Genomic DNA, 16,212 nt, shown 5'->3' with positions numbered 1-16,212 from the left:
AAAGATAGATATTTGCATTGGTTCATAACCACGGTTCAGAAAAATCTGCTACCATGTGTGCAAGATATCCCCTTTTATAGAGAACCAAAAAAGGAAAAAAAAAGAGAAATGGCGAAGAAATTGAAAGGGAGTAACATGCTAAGTTAAAAGACTACATATCCACAACCTATGAATTTTTTAGATAATACTTAGTTCTGTGCCAATGAACAACCAGAAACATGTGTGCCAACTCGGTAAAAGGGATCACCATTTATAGAGGACTAATTTAAAACAAAATTACGCTATGCTGAAAAAATTTCAGGTGAGTAGTATGTTAAGTTGAAATAGACTACATGTCCACCACATATAAATTTGTTAGCTAATACATTGTTTCGTACCAATGAACGAACTCAAAAATAGTTCAAGCTTAGTTATGAGTTCTGATTTAGAATTTCATATCAACCAAGCATGCAGTTGTTCCACTATAATCTTTATATAAACCAAATGACAACAAAAATTGATGGTCATGATAATTGGTACACCGTATGAGAATAATATGCACAAAACCGCATGGCTGATGGTTATGTACAAACAATGTATTTAACCACTTACAGGTATGTATCAGATTATTTGCCAATCACTCATACTTCTGCTCAGGATAACGGATAATTAATGTGGGCCAATATTACTTGGTAGTGTCAGGTTCAAGCATTTTAAAGCTCTTTTTATGCGTACTGCATACTTAGTTCTAAACACTTGATTTCAAGAAGTAACACAAGGGTGAAGAAACTATAACAACCTACTAAAATGAGAAGTCCAAACTGAGTTTCGGTACTGTTAGTTTGAAAACATGGTATTTTACCTTCGTCTAAACCTGATGCGAATCGTGTCTGGAGTATATCTCCTTAAACAGAGCCAATGGAATCAATAGTTTGTAAAAAAAATTATAAGCTACGACTATTAGCTCCTATTAAGCACACATATAGAGTTTATACTAAAGGATGCACGGACGGCACCCAGCTTGGAGTTAAAGAATAAATGATGTTTATTTTAGAATTAAAGGGGCCGTGTCTCCTGGTTTCATTTAAAATGTAACCCCAAGTGTGCCAGTTTTTTTTAGCAGAGCTCATCCGTCAAGTACACGAAGGAAGAAATAAGAAAATCTACAGAGGAAACTTGATTTTACAGTTTTTTAGAACTGAAGCTTATGTGCTCGCTGAATGAATTTCTCATAGGCAATCTCCTGACGCCAACGATCAACATGATTCACTGGTGGATGGATGGATTTCAAATGACAGATCCCAACAGCAGAAGATTCAGGTCCAGGCAATCTTCAGGAGGTCCCCGCAGAAGTAGCAAGTTCTTGTCTAGAAGAGCTGAGTGTTTGTCCATGCAAAGGATCTTCCAAGATCTGATTGTACTCCAATCCTTCTCAGGATTTCCTGAACACCTAGCCATTGTACTCCCTGAAATCACATTTTATTACGCAATGACCATATGCACCATAACGTTGCAGAGGAAAATATGTTCAAAGCTGAATTATTATTTTCACTGAATTGTTATGCTCAAAACCGAATAAAGGATGTTTTAAATCATGTTAAATTAAGGCTGATGTGGAGGTCTAATAGTAAACGGATGATCAACAATGACTGGGCTATTGTTCTGTATAGTGGAAAGATCCAAGGCATGAAGGTATGGTTACATATGTATGTTCGATTGTTCATAGGCTGTTGAATTGCAGCAGTTTCAAGATCAGTGTCTCTGAAAATTCATTAGAAATATGATAAGGAACATAATATAAGTTGTGATACTTAAGTGGATAACGACATCTTCACTGGATTACATGGTAAAGAATATCGTGTGATAAGATGCTGGTTCATGTGGTCCAGACCACAATGGCCGATGGTTAAGGCGAACATACATCAATGGCCAAGTACTTAATTTCACAGGATACTGTAACTATATAAGTGCACCATTTTGAAACAGTGAGGCAGTGCAATGTGGGTTCCGCAATTTGAACCAAAGAGGCACTGAAAAATAAATTAGTTGCTGCTTAACAGAATGACATGCCTATCATAGGTGGTAGCCAAAATGGAAGCAACAAATGAGTTTCTGCAATATATTTATAGTACTCCCCAAATTATAGAGAATAGACCATCCTACCAATGCATTTAGATAGGGACTTGGCATGATGATTTAGATTTCTCGAAACATGTTTCAACCCACAGGAAATTGTGTTTACTGAGAAAGAAAATGTCTTTACTGAGATGGAGCATGAATATCATAAAAAAGGAGCAAGACTACAATGAGTTCTAACATATATCTTTCTCCGTATTTATCTCGCAATGGAAAGCAAAAAAAGACCATATATATGTATATTCTTGTTCATACAGAACTAATGACAGTCCTATAACTGTAAGCTCCACTTTGCTTAGTGGATTTATAAGATAGTCCCCATTTTTTTAACTAAAAAACGAATTGATGCATCTCTAAACTGTAGTGCTACAATCAGCAGTAAAATGAACATAAATAATCTAAAGAAATTGCAATAAATATACAATTTGATCTTATATAAGCATACTTGAACATTCATGTTGGACAGTATGTAGTGAAAAAATATAACATATCAAGGAAATATCCGCTTAATAAAGAACAATCTATCTCCATGATCATCAGTTCATCACTGTACATATGAACAGAAGAGAAGCAGGGAAAGAAATCACATTTTCTGTTTGCCCGGGCCACCTCCTTTTTGCATGTGATATATAAGTATTGGCTTACAAATGTATGGCAGAAGCACAGTGGACTTGCATGTTCTAAGATTAGTTTGTCAGCTCTAAACAGTACTGCCAAAGTAAAGTGATGTGTGACAGGAATCTTATATCACAAACCTGAATTTTATTTTTCAGAATACATTTAGGCATCACCTGAAAGCGTATGTTGGCGCATTCCTCGCTTCATTCGTTTTTTTATTGGAATTGGTTGTGATGCTAAAACAGTAGAGACGACTCAGTTTTCGAGCTTCATCGGAGGTCTTTCAAATACTTCTTCATGAACAAACCAATCCATCAGCTCCAAGCCCTTTCAATTTCTTCAATTCTGGTTACTGTTGAATTTAAAAACTTGTCTCTTCCTTATTGAGATAACAGGTTGATAGATTACTCGCGAACCTATAAACAATTACTGAAGAAGCATTACTCGATAAATTAACTGAAAAGTCCAAACCATGTAAATGTTGGAAAACGCAGTCTAATAATTGAAGTGAGGAAATACAGGTGTGTCTACAGCTACCACGGTCTGCAAACCGACATGGTTGGTTCGATAAGTTAATCAAAGAACAATGTTATGCACTAATGGGTAATCCTTAATTTTACACTCTCAAATTTCAGGGCCGATGACAATGGACGACCGCTATTAAACCTTGAAATACAACCATACCAGAAAGGATATATCAGAGTAATTTTGTATCCACGAATTATGCAAATAATAAAAATACTGACATCTCATTGTATCTGATGTAACAAAATGCTTTATTGCTTTAACTGAAAGTTAATTATCCCAATGAAAATGCTTAGGTGAGTAATGACCCTTACTCCATGCACAATTTAGTTCATATGAAGCTGAAATTGCGGCAATCATGCATACTATAGCTAGAAAAGGTGCAAGAAACACATAAATGGAGTGGGAGCATCTATATCAATCATCAAACAGTGGGAGGAAGCAGTTAATCGTGAAATATCAAACAAAGAAAAAAAACATGTTGGCATTTATTTGATCAACTAAAAGGATGATAAATGTCAAATAAAAAATTCCGAAATAAACATACTGCTTATATTAAAGAACCATATATACATACATTTTTCTGTACTGTATGCACACCACTTCAAAACTTCAAGCAATGACTAATCTCTTGCTAGCCGTAAGGCTCCAATCGATGAAGTACCAAGGGGGAACTGCAACTGCAGACTGCAGTGCTGTATGGTGTATCTACAAAGAACCAAAGAATCACTTGCAATGTTTGTTTTTTGCTTTCATAAAGAAAACATTCTAGAAAACAGAGATCACTATCTAAGCAGATAAAGTGGAAACGACACAACAGCATAATTATGCCCCTTTGGTGTGTGCATGTATTGCTAGCATTATTTTTGTTGATCCTACTGTTCCTAAAGTAGGATAGCATATTCTGAGAAGGAATAGGCAGTCGTCAGCTCATCTCCTGCTCATATAACATATCATTGACAAAATTCACTCGGGACGGCAGGAAGAACTAACATATCCAGCAATCAGTAGTCAATTGATCATGTCGATTGTTAGTCTGCTGGGAAAATTAAATGATACAGAAAACAATCAGTCTTGTTGTACTCACCCTAAATTTCAGCATAACCACAGAAGTCTTCCTCAATTCTGAACACCACAGAGCACACACAGGCACACAGGCTTGTCTCGCTGATGATGGTGAGCCGAATGAAAATCTACCAGGGGCCTTGGATCCAACTGCCGGAATGCAAGGAGTTCACCCGTACGCATACCGCAGTCCGCAGACAACTACCCACATCTGTTATCACCAAAAAAAATCATAAGTTGATAAAGAACCAATTCTAGTCATTTAGAGATCGACAAAACTCACCATTAAATGGACTCTTCCTCCGAAGATCTTGATGGAAAAAAAATCGCAAGTAAATGACCGCACATAATTAGTAAAATGATCATTCGAGTAGTTACTAAAAAGGTTGGATGATATAATTCGGTAAGTTCACTAAAACGTACATTTTTATTTTGAGGCACACCAGATATATTCCATTTGATTGCCTTGGTATTGAACGGGAGTGCCAAATCTCCAGCAATGTCTTCCACCACTTGCATCCATGTCCAAGTATGAGCTCCAATACGATCATTTCTAAATTTTCACAAAGAAAAAAACACACTATAAATAAAAGTTGTATTTGCCACAAGTTTGATATATTGCTACAGTTTGATATATTGCTACACATGTTGACCAATAATATGAGTCAGTTAGATCAAATTGTTTTCCCGTATAAAGTTCTATAACCTGAAATGGAAAATTCCAGTTCTGTTAGGAGCAGTCCGACAGCTAATATTTCAGAAGGTGGGAATACTAAACACAGCGAATAGGTTGTTGATTCTATTAGCATAACACTCTACCAAGCACAATTGGAGAACCAGCTTTTATTCTCTACTAAAAAGAGTCCACGTAAAACTGAAAAGAGAATGATGTACCAGAAGAAGTTTTTGCACCCAAGGATATAATCAGTATAGCAAGTTCATATGTTAAACATCAGAGGAGATCCAATTGATGCTATTGTTAGCACGAAAAGAAAAGAACACAATGTTTCAATTTCCAAGAATTGGTGGGACGAAAAATCTATCACACAGCTCCAATTCTTAATCTAATACATACATGTGCGTTCGAGTTTCAGTTCAAATCATCAAGGTAAACTATGGGAGAATTGAGTAATCTCACCTCTACTACGAAATGAAGAAAAGTGAGGAACAGGCTCATTGCTGGGAGGGGGACGGGGTAGGGAACTTTACTCGTTCCAATCCAATCGATGACATCGTCGTCAAGCTTCAGCAAGACGGGAAGTAGGCAGAGCACCGCAGCATTACTCCTTTTCCACGAGCCGCCGCTCTGACGGTATCCACCGCTATGGTGCCGACGAACTCGCGGGCTGTTTGTGCTCGTCTTCTGGTGGTCGAAGGCGGCTTCTAGGAAACAATGCCTCCCATATCTAGAGCAGGCGGTGGTTCCACTGGTTGCCCAGAGCACACACTGCAGACTAACCATTGTGGGCGGGGGCCGCCGTCCAAGTGAGACGATGCAGCAACCCACGCCACGGCCGGCTGTCACAGGGAGTTGGGCAGGGGAGAGACAGGAGCAATGAAACCCGGGCATGGCAGCTCGCTATGGAAGGGAATACCTGGGGCCAGCGTTCGTGGAAGAACCCTCCGGCAGCCTTCCTCGTTGGAGATGCGGAGCGGCTTGCTCGGTAGTCTGGAACAACGCGCTCAGGAATTCAGAGCGGCGCTGGTGGACATCGGGGGCAGCGCGTTGGTGAGGCCGCGAACGTGAGTGGCGTGCTCGCGAGGTCAGGGGCGGCGCGCTGGTGAAACTCCCTGCCGGTGCGGCGCCCAAGGAGGTCCACAGCGGGGCGCGCGGAAGGAACAGGCGGTTGCATCGCCGAATCACAAGCGCGCGCTGGACGAAGCCCATCGAGGCCTTCGTGACGCTCGGGAAGAAGCAAGGAGCGGCGAGCGGGCCAGTTGGGGAGGAGATGTGGGCGCTCCGGAGCAGCATCCTATGCCGCTCCTGCACAGCTCTGGCTCGGACGTCCACACATAGAGCGCCGCCTACACCTATGCGGGGTATCCATCCCATCGGCGGTGCTGGTCGCCGTCGTCGGCGGAGGTGTGGAAGAGAGACCTACTTTCCGGCCGACACCAGGAAGGTCTCCTTCCCGATTCCTCTCTGAAGCCGCCGCCATCACCACGATTTTGGCGAGCTCCAAGGTTCTCCAACGCTGTTGCTCGCCGGCAGAGAAGCCCGTTGGCTCCCTCCGACGACTCGCAACCACCGCGACGCCGTTCCACGGGCCGCCCTCTGCACGTCCTCCACTCCTCCGCCTGGCTGCATCTTCGTCGGCCTCGTCTCGCAGCTCTCAGTGGAGAAATCGAGAGAGGATGGGAAGATTCTGGAGTGAAACTATGAGCGCACATGCGGCTGCAGTTGAGTTATGTCTACCACCGCTTAGACTGTTGGTTCTTCACGGCTACACCCACACGGCAATAACTCCCCGTTTGGTTCTGCTTTCTACCAGACAGACAAAATTGTACATGTAAAAAAGCTTTCTAAAATTGCTAAAGAGCGCCGAGTCGATACACAGAAAACTACCGATGGGAACCAAACCAACGAAAACAACAAGTTTCAACACCATGTTCGTATCTAGAGAGGCTTCAAAATTGTAAGAAAAATCGAAGTTGTTAAGGTTTAATATAGTACTTATTGGATAGAGGTGTTGTTTTCTTATTTAAGAAAAATAATTTCCTCTCATACTAATTAAGGTGTTACTTTTAATTACTTAGAGAAATAATTTCCTTTTATTATATTATTAATATTTAATTTCTCTCATGAATAATATATGACCGAGGTTGACTAAGTCCACCTCCTCCTTCTCATCATTTAAGAAAATGATTTAAATGAGGTGAAGCACCTCATACAATTTAAATAACACTACATTTGATTTAAATCTCAAGTAATTCATATAAGAGAGTTTGGGACCAGGGGTCCAAACATCCCATGAATTCATGTGAGACAAGTTTAAATGAAGTGTAAAACTCCACATAATTTACTTTAATAGTTTTGGACAATATCAACTAGTTAAACTAGCCATAATATCCATTCATTAAACTATGGCATGATCATACAAAGTGACCACACCATTTTATTACATAAACAATTAGTGTAAGTCAAATGTGAGCTATTAGAGTTGAAATTAACTTAATATCTATTTTGGTTGAATTTTAAAAATTATTTGAATAGGGAAAAGTCCCTGTCTTGTTATTTTTATCACATTAATTCTACAAAGAATCTGGCCATGGGACCAGTGGCATATTGTAGATCTTTTTCATAGCTTTCTAACAATATAAAATTTCTTAAATTTGGCCAAGCCAAACAGATTCTATTGAATTTCAAAGTGGGGTTCAGTATTGAAATTATTTGAATTGAATTAAACTGGTTTTGAATTATTGGGCTGGCGGGAAAACGAAACTGGGCCGATTCGAATTAAAACGGCCCACTCCAGCCCAGTCCAGCCCAGCCACGATCCACTCCAGCCCAGTCCAGCCCAGCCACGGTCCACAGACGCGCGGCGCGCTGACAGGGTGGGGTCCGCGCGTCAGCCTCTCTTTAAAGGCGAAGCGGTACGGGCTGCTGTGGCGCGTTGGATTAGAATCTAATCCAACGGCCGAGGGTCATCGTCCCGACGGCGAGAGAGGGGCTCGCCGGCGGCTCAGGTAGGGGGTCGGAGGGCTTACGGCGGCTCCAGCGAGGGATGGCAGTGTGCTCGGGGTAGATGTGGAAGACGGCGGTTCTCCTGGTACTGGCGGCGGAGCTCGAGGTGGTCAGGTTCGCCATCAATCTCTGCAGGGCTTCCGCGGCGGCGATCTTGCAATTGGCCCTTCTCCGGCGTGAATCAGATGAACGGTGGGGTGGTTGAGAGGCAGTGGAGGGTGGTGAGTTCGGTGGTGTGCTTGGACTGTCCAGGGGAGGTCCCCTTTTATAGTAACGCGAGGGTGCTGCGGGGCAGGGGCGAGGTCGACACGCTCGCGGCGATTCCGGCGAGGTGTTGGGCTAGGCGAGGGTGGCGCTAGGTAGGTGAGGTCGAGGCGAAGCTATGGAGCCTACTGGCGAGGTGGGGGACGGTCTGGTGTGTGCGCGCGATGGCGGCGTTCTGGCGGCAGGGTTGCGGGAAAATGGGGACCTGGTCGTCGGCGACGGCGCTCGCGCGGGGCACGGCGCGTGTCTGGTGGGGTCCTGGCGAGGTGGCGGAGCTCGTCGTGCAGCGAGGGGGTCCAGAGAGGGAGAGATGCTGCGAGGCGGCGCGTGTCTGTGGCGTGCGCGTCGCCCGACAGGCACGACATGGCCATGCCGCTCCTGTCGCATGTGGGCGTCGCGGGCGCGTCCTGGCCAGGGCGTGGTGGTCCATCTCTCGACGAACGGCGACTACCGGCAGGCTCAGGGGACCAAGGGGAGCTGTTTTGGCAAGGTGGTCGAGGCTGCTGTGGAGAGAAGAGAGGAGAGGGGAGGGATCATGGCCATGGCCGGCATGGCCATGCCATGCTAGCATGGCTAGCTCCTCCCAGGGTTACTGTGGGTGTGCTAGGGTGAGAGTGGTCAAGGGAACCAGAGAGAGTGATTTGGGGTAATAGGGTTTGGGTAGATCACTATTTAGAATAGTGTCACATAGTGCCCTAATTGGAAATTGTGAATTTGGCCCAAATTTGATTGAATTCTAAAAGTTGATCAAAAAGAAAAGTGTGTGTTGAGTTGAGTTGTATTTGACCAGAGAAGATGAGTTGTGGTGGTGGAATGGTTGAATGCAAAGAATTGCAAAAATTGACAAGTGTGAGATTGTTACTCTTGTTAAAATGTTGCAACTTTGGAGGAGCATAGCTATTGATCAAGAATGATTTTGGCCTGGTGCTCTTCACCAAAGTTGTTCACCTTGATGTGCTCTTGGATGACATGCCAAGAGTTGGGAAAGTTTAGTTTGAAAAACTTGAAATAGAGAGGCTCAAAGTAGTGATCAGACTAAGATTGGCAGATTTGACCAATATCACATGTGAGCCAATTTTGAGTTTGGATTTGATTGGAATTGTGTTTCTTTGATTCCAAAAGTTGTAATAAGTGTTTAGTAACATTATTCAACTAATGGTGAAGATCAAAATGGTCTAGGGTCAAAATTTATAAAAATGGCATAAGCCATATGTGAGGATTTTGTGATTTTCTAACTTTTATTCTTTTTATTTTTCTTTGCTTCATTTTGACAAGAGTGAGGTTTATTTGGTATTAGATTGAGTTAGGTGAAAGGTGCAACCCATTTTGAGGTAATGGAGGTGACTAGGTCAAGATTTGATAAATTGGCCCTATGTGTATGTGAGTGAAAATGGAATTATCTCACTATTTGATTTCTCTCCATTTGATTTGACTTTTCTTGACTCTAATGTCATTCTTATTAGTTTAGAAACATTTTCAAACCATTGAAACCATTCCAAATGGTCTTGCTCAAAGATTTGTAAAATTGGCCATAATACATGAGAGGTGATGTGTCAATTTTCATGATTCTTGGTAAATTGTTCATCTTGCTTTACTTGGGCATGGGTTAGGGTCAATTTAGTATTAGATTAGGTTTAGAGATGGTTTCACACCATTTGGTCAACGTAGAAGTGCATAGGACAAGAATTGGTGAAAATGGCTATGTGTCACATATGCCTCTATGCATATGTGGCATTTGATTTTTAATTTGACTAGGCTTGACCCAATTGATGTTGTTGAGTGTTGAAATGGTATATAGGAGTGATCCAACCAGTCACTGGAAGTCTTAGGGTCAAGATCCTCAATTTCACAAATTTCATATTTTGCTCTCATATGCCTCTATGGCATTATTACTTTCTTTTCAAAATCTTTTGTTTCACTTTGGATTGTGTTTGAGAAGTACTAGATAAGGTTTATGAAGGTTTTCCAATCCTCTAAATAAAGTAGAAAGGCCTAGGGTAAAGTGTTACAAAAATAGCCATAGGCACATATGCCTCTATGCATATGTTTGATTTTATTTTGGTTTCACACTTAAGTTGGTTGGTAAGTGCTTTATGGAGTGTGTTGAGGTATTTCAAATCATCTACTCAAGGTAGGCAAGGCAAAGCTCATCATTTTCAAAAAGTATCCATAGGCTTGCATATGCCTTTTTCTTAACTAAGATCTTTTCTTTTTATTTTACTTTTCAAAGATTGATGACAAGAGGGATGAGGTTTCAGGGTTTAGTAAGTTTTGCAATGGTTCACCACCATTTTAGCAAAGTAAGAAAAGTAGAATTCAGAATTTACATATTAGGGCTATAGGCCCCCATATGGCTTTTTCTTTAATTTAGGTTTCTCAAAATAGATCCAAATGATTTTTTTGAGAAGGTTAGGGTTTAGGGTTTTTCTTATTTGATTTCTTTCTCTTTTAATTTCATTTGGTTTGTGATCTTCACTTGATCACTTAAGGGTTTTAGGGTTTATCACATAAGCATAATAACACTCATTATGGCAAAAACACAAGTAATAGGTAGGAGCACTAAGCATAGCACCATATATAGGAAAAGTTTTTGTTGGTTCTCATTTTTGGAAAAAGGGAATTTATTTTCTCTTTGTTTTGAAATTTGGGGTGTTACAAACCCTTCCCCCTTAAACAAATCTTGTCCCGAGATTTTAAGAAAAGTTAGGTTACTAAGAGAGATTGGGCGATATGATTTAGCAGGAAAACATACTCTGCATGGCCTGAGGTGCTTCTGGTGCTTCTGCTGCACTCATGCGGTAGTAACAACCGTTGCGGTTGTTCGGGTAGTTTGGGGCAAACTTCCCTCCAGCTGCAAAACGATGCTGTTGCTGGGCAGGTGCAGCGGTGTTGGCGGCAATCTTGGCAAGCTTCTTGGGGTATTCATTGGAGTAATGACCCACAGTTCCACATTCATAGCAGGTTACCGTTGACTTGTCCTTTTGGGCAATGGGTACAGCATTGCTTCCAGTCCTTGGGGCATTGTTGGCGGCTTTCATCGGGCACTTTTTAGAGTAATGACCAGTAACACCACATGCATAGCAAGTCACCGTGGACTTGTCTCTGGGGGCATGGTTGGGTATTGGGATGAGCTGCTCCAGGGTTGCTATCCTCACGCGGAGGCGAGCAATGAGGTAGTCCTTCTTGGCATGCTGATGGCGAAGTGCCTTGCGCTCCATTGCAAGCATGTTGATGGTGTCAGTCATCTTGACGTGCTCAATGTGCAGCTGGTTGGTCTGGGCACGGGAGTTGTTGCGGGTAGGAGGGGCCATCTGAACAATGAGGTAGATCATAAGATAAGAGGGAAATTTCTATGGTTTGTTTGGGTTAAGTTTAAAAAGTTCAAAACTTGAAAACTTGAGTAGTGTTGAGGGGGTAAAACCAACAACACTTTTTTTTTATTCATACCAAGCATCACACATTACAAAGCTAACACACCGTTGGTTTTAAGAACCATTCATCGCTCTACGATACAAGGGGATCCTAATACAAACTTATACCTACATATGTGCTCAAGTGAAACTACTACTCACTATCCACATCTATCGGGGTGGGGTTATCTTCTCCGGCTTCCAGAAACTCGTAGTCTTCCAGATCAGTGTTCTCATCTTCCTCAAATTCCTCGCCATCACTCATGAAGGCTTCTTCTCCCTGAAGGTCTTCATCTTCCTCTTCCATCTCATTCAGCTGGTCCTCTTGGGCCTTGACAGTGGCCTCCAAGGAGACTATCTTTGCGCGGAGGTGCGCAATGGTAGCATCCTTCTTGACACGCTGCTTGCGAAGTATCTTGCGCTCATAGGCAAGGATCCTGACGGTATCAGTCTTCCGCGCTAGGTGGGTGATACGTCTCCGACGTATCGATAATTTCTTATGTTCCATGCCACATTATTGATGATATCTACATGTTATATGCACATTTTATGTCATATTTATGCGTTTTCTGGAACTAACCTATTGACGAGATGCCGAAAGGCCAGTTGCTGTTTTCTGCTGTTTTTGGTTTCAGAAATCCTAGTAACGAAATATTCTCGGAATTGGACGAAATCAACGCCCAGGTTCCTATTTTCACCGGAAGCATCCAGAACACCCGAGAGCCGCCAGAGGGGGGCCACAGGGCCCCCAGATGATAGGGTGGCGCGGCCCACCCCCTGGCCGCGCGGCCCTATGGTGTCGTCGCCCCTTCGACCTTCTGACGCCGCCTCTTCGCCTATATAAAGGTCCCAGACCTAAAACCTCGACACGAAAAGCCACGGTACGAGAAACCTTCCAGAGCCGCCGCCATCGCGAAGCCAAGATCTGGGGGACAGGAGTCTCTGTTCCGGCACGCCGCCGGGACGGGGAAGTGCCCCCGGAAGGCTTCTCCATCGACACCGCTGCCATCTCCACCGCCATCTTCATCAATGCTGCTGTCTCCCATGAGGAGGGAGTAGTTCTCCATCGATGCTCGGGGCTGTACCGGTAGCTATGTGGTTAATCTCTCTCCTATGTACTTCAATACAATGATCTCATGAGCTGCTTTACATGATTGAGATTCATATGAGTTTTGTATCACAATTCATATATGTGCTACTCTAGTGATGTTATTAAAGTAGTCTATTCCTCATGTACGGTGTAATGTGGACAGTGTGTGCACCGTGTAGTACTTGGCGTATGCTATGATCGTGATCTCTTGTAGATTGTGAAGTTAACTATTACTATGATGGTATTGATGCGATCTATTCCTCCTTTCATAGTGTGAAGGTTACGGTGTGCATGCTATGTTAGTACTTGGTTTAGTTGTGTTGATCTATCTTGCACTCTAAGGTTATTTAAATATGAACATTATTGTGGAGCTTGTTAACTCCGGCATTGAGGGTTCGTGTAATCCTACGCAATGTGTTCATCATCCAACAAAAGAGTGTAGAGTATGCATTTATCTATTCTGTTATGTGATCAAAGTTGAGAGTGTCCACTAGTGAAAGTATGATTCCTAGGCCTTGTTCCGAAATACTGCTATCGCTTGTTCTTGTTTCTTTGCGTTACTACTGCTTGTTTACTGTCCTGGGCAAAGCAATTTTCTGGTGCCGTTGCTACTGCTTATTTATACCACCTGTATTTCACTATCTCTTCGCCGAACTAGTGCACCTATTAGGTGTGTTGGGGACACAAGAGACTTCTTGCTTTGTGGTTGCAGGGTTGCATGAGAGGGATATCTTTGACCTCTTCCTCCCTAAGTTCGATAAACCTTGGGTGATCCACTTAAGGGAAACTTGCTGCTGTTCTACAAACCTCTGCTCTTGGAGGCCCAACACTGTCTACAGGAAAAGGAGGGGGCGTAGACATCAAGCTATTTTCTGGCGCCGTTGCCGGGGAACGAATCAAGACACTCCATCAAGCCCGTCAATCGCCATCAAACCTCCCACGTCAACCACGCGCCAGTCCTGGACAGCATCAAGTATTTTCTGGCGCCGTTGCCGGGGAGGAAAGGTAAAAGGCACTCATACTCCGGTTCCAGGTAACGGTACTTTTCTGGCGCCATTGTGTTTGTGCTCGAAGCTATTTCCTTTAGATCCTGCAATTGCATCTTTTTGTTTCTTGTTTACACTAGTTAGGCATAATGGAAAACAACAAAAATATGAGAAATCTTTATGAACTTTATCTTGAATTAGGACATGATGTGTTTGAAGAGAGAATTAAAAAACCCATGGAACTTTATATGCATGCTAATGGGAATGTTATTAATATGAATGCTTTGAACACTATTGTTGCTAATGCTATGGAAAATTCTAAGCTTGGGGAAGCTGGTTTTGTTGAGCATGATCTTTTTAGTCCCCCAAGCATTGATGAGGAAATTTACTTTGATGATACTTTGCCTCCTATTTATGATGATTATAATGATAGTAGTCTTTTGTTGCCACCTGTTATGGAGGATAAATTTGATTATGATTATAATATGCCTCCTATATTTGATGATGAGAATAATAATGATAGCTACTTTGTTGAATTTGCTCCCACTACAACTACTAAAATTGATTATGCTTATGTGGAGAGTAATAATTTTATACATGAGACTCATGATAAGAATGCTTTATGTGATAGTTATATTGTTGAGTTTGCTCATGATGCTACTGAAAGTTATTATGAGAGAGGAAAATATGGTTGTAGAAATTTTCATGTTACTAAAACACCTCTCTATGTGCTGAAATTTTTGAAGCTACACTTGTTTTATCTTCCTATGCTTGTTACTTTGCTCTTCATGAATTTATTTGTGTACAAGATTCCTTTGCATAGGAAGCATGTTAGACTTAAATGTGTTTTGAATTTGCCTCTTGATGCTCTCTTTTTGCTTCAAATACTATTTCTTGCGAGTGCATCATTAAAACTGCTGAGCCCATCTTAATGGCTATAAAGAAAGAACTTCTTGGAAGATAACCCATGTGTTATTTTGCTACATTACTTTGTTTTATATTTGTGTCTTGGAAGTTGTTTACTACTGTAGCAACCTCTCCTTATCTTAATTTTGTTGCATTGTTGTGCCAAGTAAAGTCGTTGATAGCAAGGTTGATACTAGATTTTGGATTACTGCGCAGAAACAGATTTCTTTCTGTCACGAATTTCGACCTGCCTCTCTGTAGGTAACTCAGAAAAATCTGCCAATTTACGTGCTTGATCCTCAGATATGTACGCAACTTTCATTCAATTTGGGCTTTTTCATCTGAGTAAGTCTGGTGCCATTTTAAAATTCGTCTTTACGGACAGTTCTGTTTTGACAGATTCTGCCTTTTTATTTCGCATTGCTTCTTTCGCTGTGTTGGGTGGATTTCTTTGTTCCATTACCTTCCAGTAGCTTTGGGCAATGTCCAGAAGTGTTAAGAATGATTTTGTCACCTCTGAACATGTGAGTTTTTGATTATGCACTAACCCTCTAATGAGTTTGTTTCGAGTTTGGTGTGGAGGAAGTTTTCAAGGGTCAAGAGAGGAGGATGATATACTATGATCAAGAAGAGTGAAGAGTCTAAGCTTGGGGATGCCCCGGTGGTTCATCCCTGCATATTTCAAGAAGACTCGAGCATCTAAGCTTGGGGATACCCAAGGCATCCCCTTCTTCATCAACAACTTATCAGGTTCCTCCCTTGAAACTATATTTTTATTCGGTCACATCTTATGTACTTTACTTGGAGCGTCTTTGTGCTTTTGTTTTTGTTTGTGTTTGAATAAATTGGATTACATCATGCTTATGTGGGAGAGAGACACGCTCCGCTGGTTCGTATGAACACATGTGTTCTTAGCTCATAATATTCATGGCGAAGTTTCCTCTTCGTTAAATTGTTATATGGTTGGAATTGGAAAATGCTACATGTAGTAATTGCTATAATGTCTTGGGTAATGTGATACTTGGCAATTGTTGTGCTCATGTTTAAGCTCTTGCATCATATACTTTGCACCTATTAGTGAAGAAATACATAGAGTATGCTAAAATTTGGTTTGCATAATTGGTCTCTCTAAGGTCTAGATAATTTCTAGTAAGGTGTTTGAACAACAAGGAAGACGATGTATAGTCTTATAATGCTTGTAATATGTCTTTTAAGTGAGTTTTGCTGTACTAGTTCATACTTGTGTTTGCTTCAAACAACCTTGCTAGCCTAAACCTTGTATCGAGAGGGAATACTTCTCATGCATCCAAATCCTTGAGCCAAACAACACTATGCCATTTGTGTCCACCATACCTACCTACTACATGGTATTTCCTGCCATTCCAAAGTAAATTGCTTGAGTGCTACCTTTAAACAATTCAAAATTTATCACCTCTGATTTGTGTCAATGTTTTATAGCTCGTGAGGAAGTATGTGGTGTTTATCTTTCAATCTTGTTGGGCAACTTTCACCAATGGACTAGTGGCTTCATCCGCTTATCCAATAATT

At 41.8% G+C, this 16,212-nt stretch overlaps 1 protein-coding gene across 8 annotated transcripts; it reads right to left on the bottom strand.

Moving 5' to 3' along the window:
* Positions 1 to 1,011: 1,011 nt before the first annotated feature.
* On the bottom strand, positions 1,012 to 6,743 carry LOC127340669 (uncharacterized). 8 transcript variants are annotated; one of them, XM_071827889.1, is made up of 8 exons: positions 5,919 to 6,743; positions 5,533 to 5,777; positions 4,747 to 4,876; positions 4,607 to 4,633; positions 4,346 to 4,534; positions 3,836 to 3,966; positions 2,871 to 3,149; positions 1,012 to 1,445 (listed from the first exon to the last, which is right to left on the bottom strand). In XM_071827889.1, the coding sequence occupies exons 1-4, from the start codon at positions 6,374 to 6,376 to the stop codon at positions 4,609 to 4,611; spliced, it is 858 nt and encodes a 285-aa protein (XP_071683990.1). In that variant the 5' UTR covers positions 6,377 to 6,743; the 3' UTR covers positions 1,012 to 1,445; positions 2,871 to 3,149; positions 3,836 to 3,966; positions 4,346 to 4,534; positions 4,607 to 4,608. The 8 variants fall into 8 exon arrangements, 7 of the variants coding, with proteins under 7 accessions (XP_071683990.1, XP_071683991.1, XP_071683989.1 ...); XM_071827890.1 differs by having other exon boundaries at positions 2,907 to 3,149; XM_071827888.1 differs by having other exon boundaries at positions 1,012 to 3,162.
* Positions 6,744 to 16,212: the final 9,469 nt, after the last annotated feature.

Source organism: Lolium perenne, chromosome 3, assembly GCF_019359855.2.
Source record: "Lolium perenne isolate Kyuss_39 chromosome 3, Kyuss_2.0, whole genome shotgun sequence".
NCBI classification, from domain to species: Eukaryota; Viridiplantae; Streptophyta; class Magnoliopsida; order Poales; family Poaceae; genus Lolium; species Lolium perenne.
This window is presented reverse-complemented; position numbering and strand designations above follow the sequence as displayed.